The sequence below is a fragment of the Dermacentor variabilis genome, chromosome 10 (assembly GCF_050947875.1).
Source record: "Dermacentor variabilis isolate Ectoservices chromosome 10, ASM5094787v1, whole genome shotgun sequence".
Classification (NCBI taxonomy): Eukaryota; Metazoa; Arthropoda; class Arachnida; order Ixodida; family Ixodidae; genus Dermacentor; species Dermacentor variabilis.
Window position 1 is genome coordinate 36,019,659 of NC_134577.1, and position 13,310 is coordinate 36,032,968.

The following is a 13,310-nucleotide window of genomic DNA, read 5'->3' on the forward strand; positions in this document are numbered from 1 at the left end:
GAAACACGACAGAGAAAATAACAAGGAGAAAGAGATGCAACAGCCGACATAGTCGCTACTTGCCCCCTCTGCATGTTCTCTCTTTCTTTCCCTTCATACTACAGTGTCTGAAAGTGAATGGCCACTAAGTCGCCGCACCATCCACACTATTTACAAACGCACAAGTTACGGACGTGCAGACACCACCTCGAGATTGGCTCGCACTGTCACCTGTAGAGAGGAGCAATCACCTGATGGCACGAGGATGCAGTACAACGGAAACTTCGGGACGTCTCCGCCAGAGAAGGTGAGCGTGAGAAAATCGCCCTTGTTCTCCTCCCGGCGGTAGGGGGCGCTGGCGGGCTCCATCTTTTCAAAGGACACTGGGCGTACAAGAAGTCGGCGTTGAACGGCCGGTTAGATCTGCTTCCACTGGGCTTGTGGTGGTTATTTGTTATGGCGGACCCAATTGAAATAATTACTGAATTAGTGTAGGCTTATAAAGTATAATTTCAAAACCCTATTTCCGTTAATAGCGTTATAAGTGATAAGTTACTAAAACCGAAAATGCAGCCCGACCGTTCATTTGGCTACTTTCTTGGTTACTTTTCTGATAAGTAGTCAAGATTGGTCGTATATTTTTCGTTTTTAGATTTCATGAGCCTTTATTTTTTACGTTGAGACCTGATGACTCTGGACGTAAGAAACAAGGCGTCTTGCGTTGCTGTGGTGTTAAAGTTGTCGGGCAAGAGCACTGGCAGATGGTGAAAAGCATACTTAGGCAGCGAGAATAACAAAATGTTTACAGCGAAAGTTTGGCAGAAGTAGTAAGAAAGAATTGCACAGTGAATCTGATTAACTTGGCGCGAAGGAAACAGTGACTTAATGCACATACTAGAAAGCAACAAACCACCCGTAGAGAATCCAGCGTGCAAGAAAAAAAAGTATTTTATGTTTGCATGATTGGCAATGCTGACTGTGCTGACTTGTAAAACATTGCGCCTTGCCGCTTTCCACCCCCCTTTCTTGTTCAAACAGACTTGCCTTCATTGTTGAATGCTGTGAGGATCGTGTCTGAGCTGTTGACCTCTTTGCCGATCCGTGAAAGTCGCGCCGTCACCACGTAGGTTCCTGGAATTGGAATTTGCCACACACGGCAATTAGAATACGTTATGGATACGCTGTGGTGAAATTGTGCGAAAGACAATAACACACTAAAAGAAATGTTCGCAAGGCAAAAAACGTAAACGAGCAGCTAAGCTGCGGGTCGTTAGGCGTGACATTAAGAAATAGGAATCCAGTGATCTGGATTACAGCGCAAATGGCGGTAAGCCGATATTCTAGTTGACAGTGAGTGAGTGAGTGAGTGAGTGAAACAACTTTATTTGGTCCACTATAGACGTAAGCGAACTCCACGTCACCTGGCTAGGCCCACTCGGGGACCATCAGGTGAAACCTGACGGAGTCGTGCAGGCCATTAATGCGTAGAACAGATAACCGGTGGTCTATTACAGTTGCACAATGTGCGCCAAGGGAATGGAAGCACAATGGCGGACGGCAAAGAATTAGGTGGCGTGATGAACTCAGCAAGTCTGCGGGCATAAAAGGGGTGGGGGGGGGGGGGTCAGCTGGCGCAAGATAAGGGTAATGGAGATCGCCGGGACAGTCCTTCGTCTTATAGTGGACATAAAGATAGACCAGTAATGATGATGATGACGATCAAGTTCTATCTGTATATCCGTACGCGAACGTGCCCTACGTAAAAGGCACATTGGTCAGGTGCCTGAGCACATTATGCATATACTGGATATACGTACGCGATCGCCTAAAGATCCACATTCGCTGGCTTTATACAGCAGCAAGCGGTGACGAAGCTGTAATCGTAAAGATGGCGTCGCCCGTGTCAGCGTTCCTCGCGCCAATTTACCAAAATACACACCAGCTCGGCCGACTCAGAGAAATACAGAATAATAATCGGCATGCAACATATCCGCGGCGAAAAACATCGGCTTCCAGAAGGTCATTTGGAGCCAAAGACAAAGTCTAGGCAAGTTTGTCTACTATACCTGCCATTTATGGTTCATGCTTTAAGGCTAAGAGTTTCCTTGGATCAATAGCGATAAAAAACATGACGTGATAAGCATCAGCATATAAGACAAAAGTAGCAAAAGTTGAGCTTCAAACGGGGGTGAGGCGAATGAAAGGATTAGAGTGAAAAGTGAACAAGAAGAAAGAAACTAAAAAAAAGAATATTGTGCACTGTAAAATACTGTACATCCTTAAAAGGCTATAAGGATGTAGATATAAAGGCAAAGAACAGGTGAGACGAAATACGAGAGAAAGAAACAGCGATGACACGAACACAGCCTATAAAAAGGAAACGCAAACAGGCAAACTCAGTAAGCTCTACAGGATTTGGTCAACGCCTAAGTATACTGTGTGGTGTCTCTGTACCTTGAGGGAATGCCCTGGGCTGACAGACGAACACGGTGCCGTTGCCGCGACCAGCGGCCGTGATTGGCGGGGGCGGCTCGCCGGACTCTGTTGGGGTCGCCTCACGCCGCCGGAACACGCAGAGGACGTCACGTGACTCGCCACTGAAGGCGCCCTCTAGCGTGACCTGAAGAAGACAAGCACGACTTGACTTCGACATGCGTGAACAAGACAGGTGGCTAGGGTAACAACGACAGAAAAATTTCATTTCATTTTTATTCCTTGAAGACCCCGCGACGGGGTATTACATAAGGGATGGGTTACACAGAAACAAGCACAAACCATGTGTTAATCTATGGCGAAAGGTGGTTGGTGACGCTTTCTATGAATATCTTCCTTCCAGCAAACACTTGTTACTGTTCAGGTAAAAATGATCCATTTCATATTTTTTTTTTTACAGTGACACAATCCAGCGCACTTAAAGGGATACGAGTGAGTGCATTTAGTTACGTTGTATTAGTAAATGACATAGTAAATAGACAGGAGGTTAGCCTCAAAACACACAGAAACACGAGAGGTGGCGACGCCACTGTGGCTGTTTCCGCATCAGCTCCTCACCGTGACGTCACAGATGTTGACAGAAAGGTCGCAGAACGCCATAACCACTGAACCCCCACGTGGCGGGTAGGCCACCAGAAAGTATATCACGTTGAAAATTTCAAAACAGTCACTCGCTTCATTTGTGAAAACGTTACTCCCCGAAATTCCTTAATTCTCTTCAGATTATTATAAATATCCGTAATCTTTCTTGTTTTACGTTTCACGGGAAACTACTCGCTCCCATATTCATTACTATCAAAATTGCGAATTACATTTATAACATAATATTCACTTTAATATAATGTCAACACCACCTGCTTTCTTTCTTTCTTTTTTTGCTTTTGTGTTGCTGATCCTGCTTAGTGGGTGACTTCCACTGCTCGGAAACAACAATGACAAGTCAGGAAACCGAGTTTCTACTACTTAAAAACGAGTTCTATCTTTCCCGTAACTTAAGAAAAATAAATGTTACACGGCCCGTCCTGCTTAGCAAGCTTCATCGACCGTATTAGCTCGTAACAGAAACAATTCATATATCGTCGATACGGCGTCGTATCCCTGTGAACTGCGAAGTGCCGGTGGCCAGGAGGACGTCGTAAATCAAAGGGGGCGACCTAATTTCGAACCTCGGCAACGTGACATGCTAGTTCGGCGACAAGGTCTCCTTATCGGCTTCCCGCGCAGACGAAGCAGGAGCCAAAACAAGCCCAGCAGGCCAGTGTCCAGGTGAATCGATGCACTCGTGGCCCCGCGAACTTCCACTCGACGCGACGCGGAGAAGCTAAGTGTATAGACGTAAGCACGTGAGAGTCACGAGCTCATTGACCGCAAACTCGACCGCGCTGCCAACGGCGAATAATGGCTCGTCTACACGTATGTGAGTTGCACGGAATCTCGCCCCGCGATCGAAGGCAAGGACTTAGCATTTCGCTAAGTTGTGGCACTGACAGAAAAGAAAAAGGAAAAGCGGGTCTCTTTTTCTTTGTTCGATGAAAACGCTTTTAGGGCTCCCTGCGTGATGCCCCTGCTACTTACCTCAATCGATCGACGTTGTTCTTGCTGGTGGTTCGTCAAATCCTGTTATCTGTAAACTCTTAAAGAGACTCTTAGCACTACTCTAAACGCATTCACTGAAACAGCGACGCGATGGCAGGCTAGATTTGCTGTTTCTACGGCAGCCTTTTCCATTTTCTTTTGTCAAATGTGCTCTGGCTGCATACAACACGCGACGAGGTTCGATCGATCTCGTTCACTGACTCATAAAGTGAATTTGGTGATCTTATGAACGAAGTGTGTTCTTGCCGCCGGACGTATTGTCGAAGCAATCGATATATGGCGTAGAAAACGTGAGCGCCTCACAACCACCGCAATAATGAAACCGCGAAACTCCCCTGAGAGTTTTAGACTGTTCATAAACCTATTGCCAGCATACCTGTTTATCGGGGAAGAGCGCAGATTATTATTATTATTATTATTATTATTATTATTATTATTATTATTATTGTTATTATTATTGACATCCCCTTTGAAACGGGGCGAGGACCAATGGTCACCTAGCGTGCTTGAGTTACTCGAGTATGCTATCAATGCTTTTCATTCTAGCATACTTGTATACATCTCTTTAATCTTCTCTATATACCTTGTACCGCTGCCTACGCGTCTAATGGATCCGGTCGTATCAGTCCCCATTTTTCCCCACCAATGCTCTAAACGTCTCTTCCTTATCTCAGCTGCTGACTGATTGATATTGCCATCTATTTTAAATCTAAGCGCGTCTGAAAGTTGTACGCTATGTACTGGTATCGTTGTGTGAATACCTTCGCATTCCATTAGAATGTGCTGAGTGGTCTCCGGATCTTTGCCGCAGCATACACATGCCCCATCTAATTGTGAGTATTTGCGCCGGTATGTTTTTTATCCTTAGGTAACCAGCTGGAGACTCAAATAGCAAGATGCTTCCCTTTGTGTTCATAGCCCCAGTGACCCTACTCGGTGTCATAGACAAATGGTAATTTACGAAACACCAAGATCGCCCCAAACGTCGTAGATGTAGTCCCAACAAACATGTACAAACTTATTAACCGTGTTCTGTTGCACCGTAACATTGAAGTGCTATTGCATTCTCACAGAGAGTGATCGGAGATGAACTATGCAACAATTCTTTCTTTTTTTTGTTGGAAACCGGTCGTTTGAGCAGCAGCATGGGCGTACCGACGGCTGACACTTCCGTGCGAGAGAGGGAGGAAGCCACGATCTTTGACTCGAGAGAGAGAGAGAGAGAGAGAGAGAGAGAGAGAGAGAGAGAGAGAGAGTCTTTATTCGAATAACAGACTTATCGTGGAAAGCTGTTGTACGCGAACGGGGCAAGGCTACTCGATCACCTGACCAACCTGGCTTCTTCGACACACCCGTGGCTTTTTTTTCTTCTTTCTTTAGCGAAAGTGCTCAGGCATTTCTTCCAGGAAATCTTGTAATAAGCACGCCATAAGCAAGTCATAAGTCCTTGCGACAAGTTAAGCCACTCTGCCTTATATTGCCGTAGCGTTATCACATGTTAGACGGATGACATCAGCGTCATGTCGATGCTTACATGTTTAAAATGCTGCGACGATGAACATGAAACAGAAGTGAGAAGTGAACGAACAACATTGGAAGAGAAAAAGGTAGCAGAATACTTAAAAAAATTTCATAGATCACAGAATGTTAGCAGCAGCAGCAGCAGTAGTAGTAGTAGTAGTAGTAGTAGTAGTAGTAGTAGTAGTAGTAGTAGTAGTAGTAGTAGTAGTAGTAGTAGTATAGTGGTATTAGAGAGAAACAAGGAGAGTAGTATAAGCATTAACAGCATTAGTAGTAGTGGTGATGGTTGTGGTGGTAGTAATTCGCAGTAACAGAAGTCGAAGAAACGAGCTAAATGTAGTAGTATGAGGAGGAGGAGGAGGAGGAGGAGGAGGAGGAGGAGGAGGAGGAGGAGGAGGAGGAGGAGGAGGAGGAGAAGAATTGTAGCAGCAGGGCACAACACTAATAACGACAAAGAACAATGACTGCCGTACCTGTACATCCACGTCAGCGGGTACGGCGGACGGTCGCACGGCTTTGAGAACGAAGCACGTCGCGCCCTTACCGTTGCACACGCCACACTCATCCTTCTCACCCTTCCTGAAAAAAAATACGCAGATACAACTCACAGCTTGGAATCTCTAGAAACGGAAGCATTCGCGAAGCGCTCACTGAAATTATCACCTATGCAGCGCGTCATCTCATGCAATGTTTGCGCTCATGTGCGACACGTACCGTTCACAGTATACGGCGAAATGCAAACATCGTTTCATGCGAACGCACGCAGTGAGTCGCCGACGACGCAGCGATGTCACGAGCCCGATGGTGACGTTCGTCGACGATGCAGTGCTGAGGACCGGGGTGTGTGTTGAGAGACGTATACAACGCGAAATATAGTGGTAGCGTTTACCATTATTCTTTTTTCTTTCCCGGTTTCTTTCACGCGTGCGTGGCTTAACGGAAACTGGCTCGCGTACACACGCTACCGAGCGAATCCTGGTCACGCAAGCACGTGCTACGCGACGCGAATAACGCGCTTGTTCGGCGAGACGGCAGCAGCCACCGTATAAAGCGCCTCCATCCACGCGTCAATGCGGCGTTGACGCATGGACCTGGTCGCGTTGACCTGATCGCGTTGACCTGGTCGCGTTGACCTGGACGCGTTGACCTGGTCGGCGAAAACGTGTATGAAGGGGGCTTTACCACCGCCAGGGAAATCCAGGAGGGTTCATTTAAAGAAAGCTTCCCATAAAAAAAATGAAGAGTCCACGCAGCGTGCAATACGACTTTACGCGAAGCATTCTGCAGGTATTGCCGGCTACCCGGCATTGTTTTGGTGTTCTGCAAAGCGCCAATAGGTGGAGCAACTTGCTTATGCAAGGCGAGCAGTTCCGTGTGTGACGCGAACGCGATGGCAGCGGCAAGGCGACAAAGGCGACGGCAGTAAAATGGCGATGGCACGACGACTAACTTATTGCACTCTGGCGAAAGAAACGTCACAACACGTTCTGTTACGACCTGGGCCGGTCCCGAAGGCGATACAACGTCATGTAGCGTCTCAAAAACGCCATTTGCTCACCCGTCGCAGAGGCAAGGGGCCTTGGACGTCTTGCAGTTGCCGCAGCTGTCCAATACGTCGGCCTTGGATACGGTTCCGTTGCCACCGACGCAGCTGCCGCACGTGACTGTGGCCTTCTCTCGAGACATACCTTAACGTTATCAGCGAAAAAAAAAAGCGGTAAGTTGCAAGTGCTCTGCGGGAATAGCGTGGTAATATAAGCTTGCAATACAACAACGTCGAAGTAACAACCTCCATCGAGAGAACACTTCCCTCGCACAAGTCATGCATCGTAGCCGACTGCATATCAATAGAGAGTCTATTGAAGAGTCTTGTAGGCACAGCCCTATGTGATGAGGGACTGCCTGAAATACAAGACCAAGCTTCCAGTGCCAAACCCGTTGTGAAATTCATTGTGTGCTTGCGACGGTTGAGTACAGTGGTCCTTAGCTTAGTTTGTTACCGGTTTGTAATTCCCTTTAATTTTTTAAATAGTGCTGTTACAGTCCGTACCAAAGAGGTCTATCTCGCAAATTTTCTTCAGTACATAAAAGTCAAAGAACAACCACCTAAGCAATAGCTCTCAGTGGGACGCTGCGGCCTCGGCCCGAATCATTTCATATCCCTTAGTTTAAGATTTCAAGTCGCCTGCCCGCATTCTCCTCCACACCGGGTCGCCATACAATTATTGTAAGTCGCCCACTGCAGGACGCCCGGCCATAGATTGGGGAGCATGACGGATATCACCGCGAAGCAGGAAACCGAAGAACCGTACACGATCAATATGAACATGAGTCACTAATACTTTGCATTCGTGCTGTCTCAGCGAAATTGTATGAGTGTGCAAACTCTGATTCGGTTATAGACGGCCCAAGCTAGACAGCTAATCGAAGCTCACCGTCGACTACAACACCATTTTGCAGTTGTTATTGCTTCTGAAATATGATACGTATCCACTGAGGCATAGAGTTACACAGTAAATATTTGTGCACTGAGGGGCATGAACCAAGAACAAGGGTGGTACGAATAAACGTAATACAAATATTGCGAAAAGAAAAATAAGCAGACGTGGAAATCCAATGATTGAGGAGAAAGAATACTGCGTCATTGAGTGGTTGGACCAGCTGAATGGACACTTAATAAAAGATTCAGAAGAGAGAAGCTTCACAGACGAAAATAAGAAACCTACGCACGGAAACGAAAGTCACAAGCTCACGAATAGTGTCACAACGACCGGCACTACAAGTACGGTCTAGTATTTCGGGCACTCACCTCATCATCACGCAGGGAGATTACGCAACATATACAGCATCCAAAAACTGGCACAGAAGTATTACTAGGGAAAACACTACGCGGTCGCGACCTGAACGACATGAAAGCGTGAACAAAGGAAGCACCGTGGAAAGGGGACAGATCAAGTAATTAGTTCATACTTTACAAAAATCACGCGTCACATTCAATTGCAATTCTATAAAAGAGCTTCATTCACTGCAACGGAAGCTCAGCAGAAGCCCAACAAAATTTTTTTTGTAACGAGTTTTGTAAGAAATTGAATTTTTCAAATAGCCGGCTCTAAAAAGAACTATCTTTCCTATCCTCTCGGTAAAAAGGTTTCATTGAACAATTCCGATCGAAAAGGACTTGAAATAAATGTAATAGCAATAGGAAAGACAAGAAAAGCACGTAGCTGCAATTAGAATCTACGGGAAGAGAAACTTTATTTAAGCGTTTAATTAGACGCTATACAACTAATGATGATGCATACAAACTTCATCCTGTGCAACGTGTAACCTCATGCAAGGTTTTGTACATTACACGAAATCGATTACACCCCCAAACGTTCCTGCAGCTGAGGGCACTCGAAAAGCAGTAGAAACGCATCAGAATTTCTATAACGAGCTTTGCATGGAATAAAATTACTCAACACAGTCGGCTCGAAAGAGGAATACTTTGCACTCAATAAAAGAGTTTCATTGAGCGTTCCCAATATCAACAAAAGTTAGAAGTAGTAGTGATAGGAAAGAAAAAGAAAGTTATCATGGCCGACGTTCGATAGCGTGAAAATAATCGAATACGGCATCAAAAGCATCCCTGTGTCTTAGAAGCGGACTCGTGTAATGGGCGTGGTTTTTTTTTTCTTTAGTCCAATTTTTTTCGATACACCTTGAGAGTCTCTCGCGTTGTTTGCTGACGGGAGTCGATCGCGATGTTGCAAACACGGCGTTGCAGTGAACGGCTCAGGCCCGTTTTTCCTGGCGTGTAGTAAAATACTGCGAAAGAGAGGGGAACGGACGAATCCCGGCCCCGACTCCAATCGATGTTTTTCTTGAAAATATTCTTAAATTTTTTTTGTTTTTTAATATTCCGTCACCGTATACGCCTAGAATGTAAAATGTTGCCCGGGAGACCACTAAAAAAAAAGTATATCTATTGAGCGTGCCGCGATGCGCGACGGATCGACCACTGTTTAAAGAACCACGGCTTTCGCGTACACGCATGCACTTTGAGAGCCCTGGTTCTCGTGTGGGTGTGTTTATTACTACCCTAGAATTTTAATTTCCGCCGCTATACAGCTCCTTATTATTTGTTTTATATCCTATTTCGCCTGAATGCCGTCGTCGTGGTAACGCTGGCCTACCGTGGTGATTTCTCTACGCACGAGGGTTTCGATTCAACTCTTCCGAGTGTATGCAAAGAAAAAGAAAAGAAGGAGGAACTTGTTGAGGGTAACATAAAGGAAGTTAAAGGTAAGCCGAAGAATCACTTTTCAGAGGACTTTCAGCGAATTATTAGTCTCCCCCTCCCTCCCCCACTGAATTTAAAAATCACAGTTGAACAGGCCACAAGTCAGCGCAAGTCAGTTCAATTTAGCAAAAAGAAAAAGAAAAGAGCAGCAGCGCCTGCGGAAGACACAGCATGTAGGTTAAATGCCCAAGACGATCTTGACGTCATCGTGGTATCGGCGTGGCGCGCATTTCGAATAGAGCGCTCACGTGACCCCTAATTTGACGTCATCCTTGCGCTCAGTTTCTCGCCGTTACGCTCGGCGCGCGAGTTAGTGGGTGGGTGGGGGGGGGGGAGGGTCAACGAAAATTTAAACGGTCGATTGCAGCGCTGCTACACACACAATCGAGAGAGTAGTAAACTTTATTCTTTTAGACAACTTTAGAGAGTAACTTCAGGAATCGGAGTACAGTCTGGTAGCTCTGCAAACCACTGTAAAACTTCCAAATTCTAAAACCGCGTCGGCTTCCCTGTGCCACAAGAGGGCTCGGGTGCTTATATCACCAGTTGTGAGTGACTCAGCGATCAACACCTGATTGTGGGTGTACCAGTGCAAAGTGTCAACTCCTCTCTTCTTCCTCATCTTTTAGTTCCTTTTCACCAGTGAAGGGCAGCCCAAAACGGGTCCAGACTGGTTAATCTCCCCGCATTTCCCGTATGACCTTTCCGTCTATCTCTCTAGTGTAACTTATAGAACAACAGTAACAGGCATGACAACAAGGGCAACGTCGACAGGACGAACGCTGACAACGGCGACTGCGCCGACATGACGACCGCTCTGGCGGCGCCATGACGAGCGATGGTGTCTACGACGGAATGGTGACGATGTGACACAACGAAATGGTGACGATATCAATGGTGACGATGTCCCACGACGGAATGGTGACGGTGTCGATGGTGACGATGTCACACGACGGAATGGTGACGATATCAATGGTGATGATATCACACGACGGAATGGTGACGATGTCACACGACTAACAATGAAACACAGAGAAAGCTATCGATCTAAAATTGCGTTTCTTGTGTCAAATTAAAGGCGAACGCATCTAAAATCGAATCTGAGGCAGATCTAACGCATCTAAGGCGCGAACGGCGTCTGCGTATAGAATACAGCCACGTAACGCGCAACTATTTATCGAGGACGGAATGACAACCTACGTGCATCGAATGTCAAGAACCACTTACGATAACGTAACATTGTAATTACATGCCACGCGAAAAAACATACTTTCACTAGTTATACAAGCGAATAATACCCTTGCACCCCAGCTTAATTTCACGTCAGAACGCACTTGTTTCACAGGCTAACGTCGTTGATCTCTCGAAAGAATGCGCTTTTTCTAAAGAAACTGTGGTGATGTTAGTATGATTGCTTAAACTACTTAATTAGTTATTTCTGTGATGTTCTCTGGCTAGCGCAGCGTAGCCTTAGTCGCTTTTGCGCCATAAAACAAAACAAAACCCTAGGGAATGATGCTGGAAAGACGGGGGGGGGGGGGTGAGGAGGAAGCGGTTGATGCGCGGTACCTGGTATGCGACACACTCCGAGACAGTCCTTGTAAGCGCTGGCGTCCTTGGCCACCGGAGCGCGGACGCAAACGCCGCACGAGTCTCTGGTGTATGACGGCGACGTGGGCCGGGCCGAGCTCGCCACCTGGCTCGCCAGGCAGACGCCGCGACAGTCCCGGTGCTGGGCTAGCAGCTCCTTGTCGGCCGCGTACACCTTGCTGTGCTTGCCGTCTGGCAGCGCGGTGGCCGAACGATAACGGATGAAGGGAACATGTTAGTGGCGCAGAGGTGGACACAGCAGGACTATAGTGTCTGCATACTCTTAAGCCGTATGGTGAGCGCACTTGTACACGCTGACGAAAATATTACATTGTAAAATTCGTAAATTCTGCGGACACGACACCGAGGGAGAGACGGGTGGGTCCAAAAGCCCGGTTTTTTTTTTCTTTTTTCAGGCAATTGCCTAGAACTTACAAGCAGTGGCAGACTTAGAACAGCAAAGTCCAGCAAACAACACGTTGCTTTCAGTTCACAATGACTTTTTCACGTGTTGAATGTCTTGCGTGCCTCGCCAACTTATCCGAGTGAATTTGCTCCCTTTTAGTTAACCGTCTTGCATCATTTCGCCATTAGAAAGCTTCCGACGAATGGTTCGCAGGTCGAAGAGCAAATTTTTTTTGCCACCAAATTTATTTTTCGTAAAGTTTGACACCAAATTCGTGAATTTGTAAAACGAGCTCAAATGTGTGAAACTTACGGAAAATTGGGCAGATATGTACTTGTTCCACTCATCTGGCTCTGCTTCACTACGTTCAACACCAGGCCGTCCGCATTATTGCTTTTCAGTTCACTCAGATACAGCGCATCGTACCTCTTGCAAAAGCATCACGTTTGTTTAAAAAAATTGGGTTACTTAATTTAAGTAAATCAATCACTGTTTACAAATCACTTTACTCAAGCGTTCCTTTAGACATTTTTAACACATAACTACTTGATAACAATGAAACTCGGTTTGCATAAGCGAATAACTTCCTTTTAGCTAAAATTAGAATTAATTAGGAAAATTCATTTCTTTCTTTTAAGCACTGTCCTTCTGTAACACGAGATCGTTTTTCATGTAGGCAGTCCTAAAAGGGTTTATTTTTGCCTTCTTTGTAATTATATTTTACTAAAGTGTCTTTTAATGTGATTTGTGCATGTGTGTTTTTTTTTTTCGTTTACAATCTATAGTTCTAAATAAAATTACGTTACTTTACTGTACTCTTTTCTGCGTTGTGTTAGTGCTTGTTACTCTGATCTGTTTGCTGCATTTGCTTAAGCATGTTTGCTTCTTTAGCTTTAGTGACGATTCAGACAAAGAAACAAAGTTTATCAGACTCTCTCTTTCTTAGTACAGAAGGTACCCTTACAGCCTAGAGCATTCGGACATGTTCCTGTGCATTTTGTTACTATTATCCAAGGTTGAATGAACTAAGTGCTTAATAATATGATTGTGATTTAAAACTGTGTCGTATAAATGTTGAAACAGTGCTTATCAACCCTGCGCTGCAAGGTTAAATAACACCCGTAAAGGGTGTGAATAGTATGGCTACGCGCATTGGCCTCTTATTGGGTATTGGTATAGTTTATGTCACGCTAATTTCAGAAGCTTCGGTAAGCCGGCAACACAAAACAGCGAATCACAGTATAATCTGCCGCGGTGCATGCGTACTTTGTTGAGCAAAAGGTAAGTTCTGTGCAGGGGCGGTATATTCTCGATCGAGCTGGCCGGTACTGTCACCTTCGCGAGATCTCGCGCGACAGCCACCGGACGCCTCGAAGTAAACAGTCGAAAGCGTTCTTGGGAATGCGCGAAGAACGCGGGCTCGGGTACAGCGCTTCCAAACGC

The 13,310-nt window shown here is 45.9% G+C and overlaps 1 protein-coding gene across 2 annotated transcripts in view; it reads right to left on the reverse strand.

Annotated features, from left to right (window-relative positions):
• LOC142560321 (uncharacterized) overlaps positions 1-13,310 on the reverse strand; it is a 67,807-nt gene that overhangs the window by 31,840 nt on the left and 22,657 nt on the right. For both annotated transcript variants that reach the window (XM_075672319.1, XM_075672320.1), the window contains 6 exons: positions 11,441-11,653; positions 7,148-7,277; positions 6,063-6,168; positions 2,434-2,599; positions 1,024-1,110; positions 231-362 (listed from right to left, as the gene is read on the reverse strand). In XM_075672319.1, coding sequence (XP_075528434.1) covers positions 231-362; positions 1,024-1,110; positions 2,434-2,599; positions 6,063-6,168; positions 7,148-7,277; positions 11,441-11,653 — 834 coding nt within the window. The remainder of the gene's footprint in view (positions 1-230; positions 363-1,023; positions 1,111-2,433; positions 2,600-6,062; positions 6,169-7,147; positions 7,278-11,440; positions 11,654-13,310) is intronic.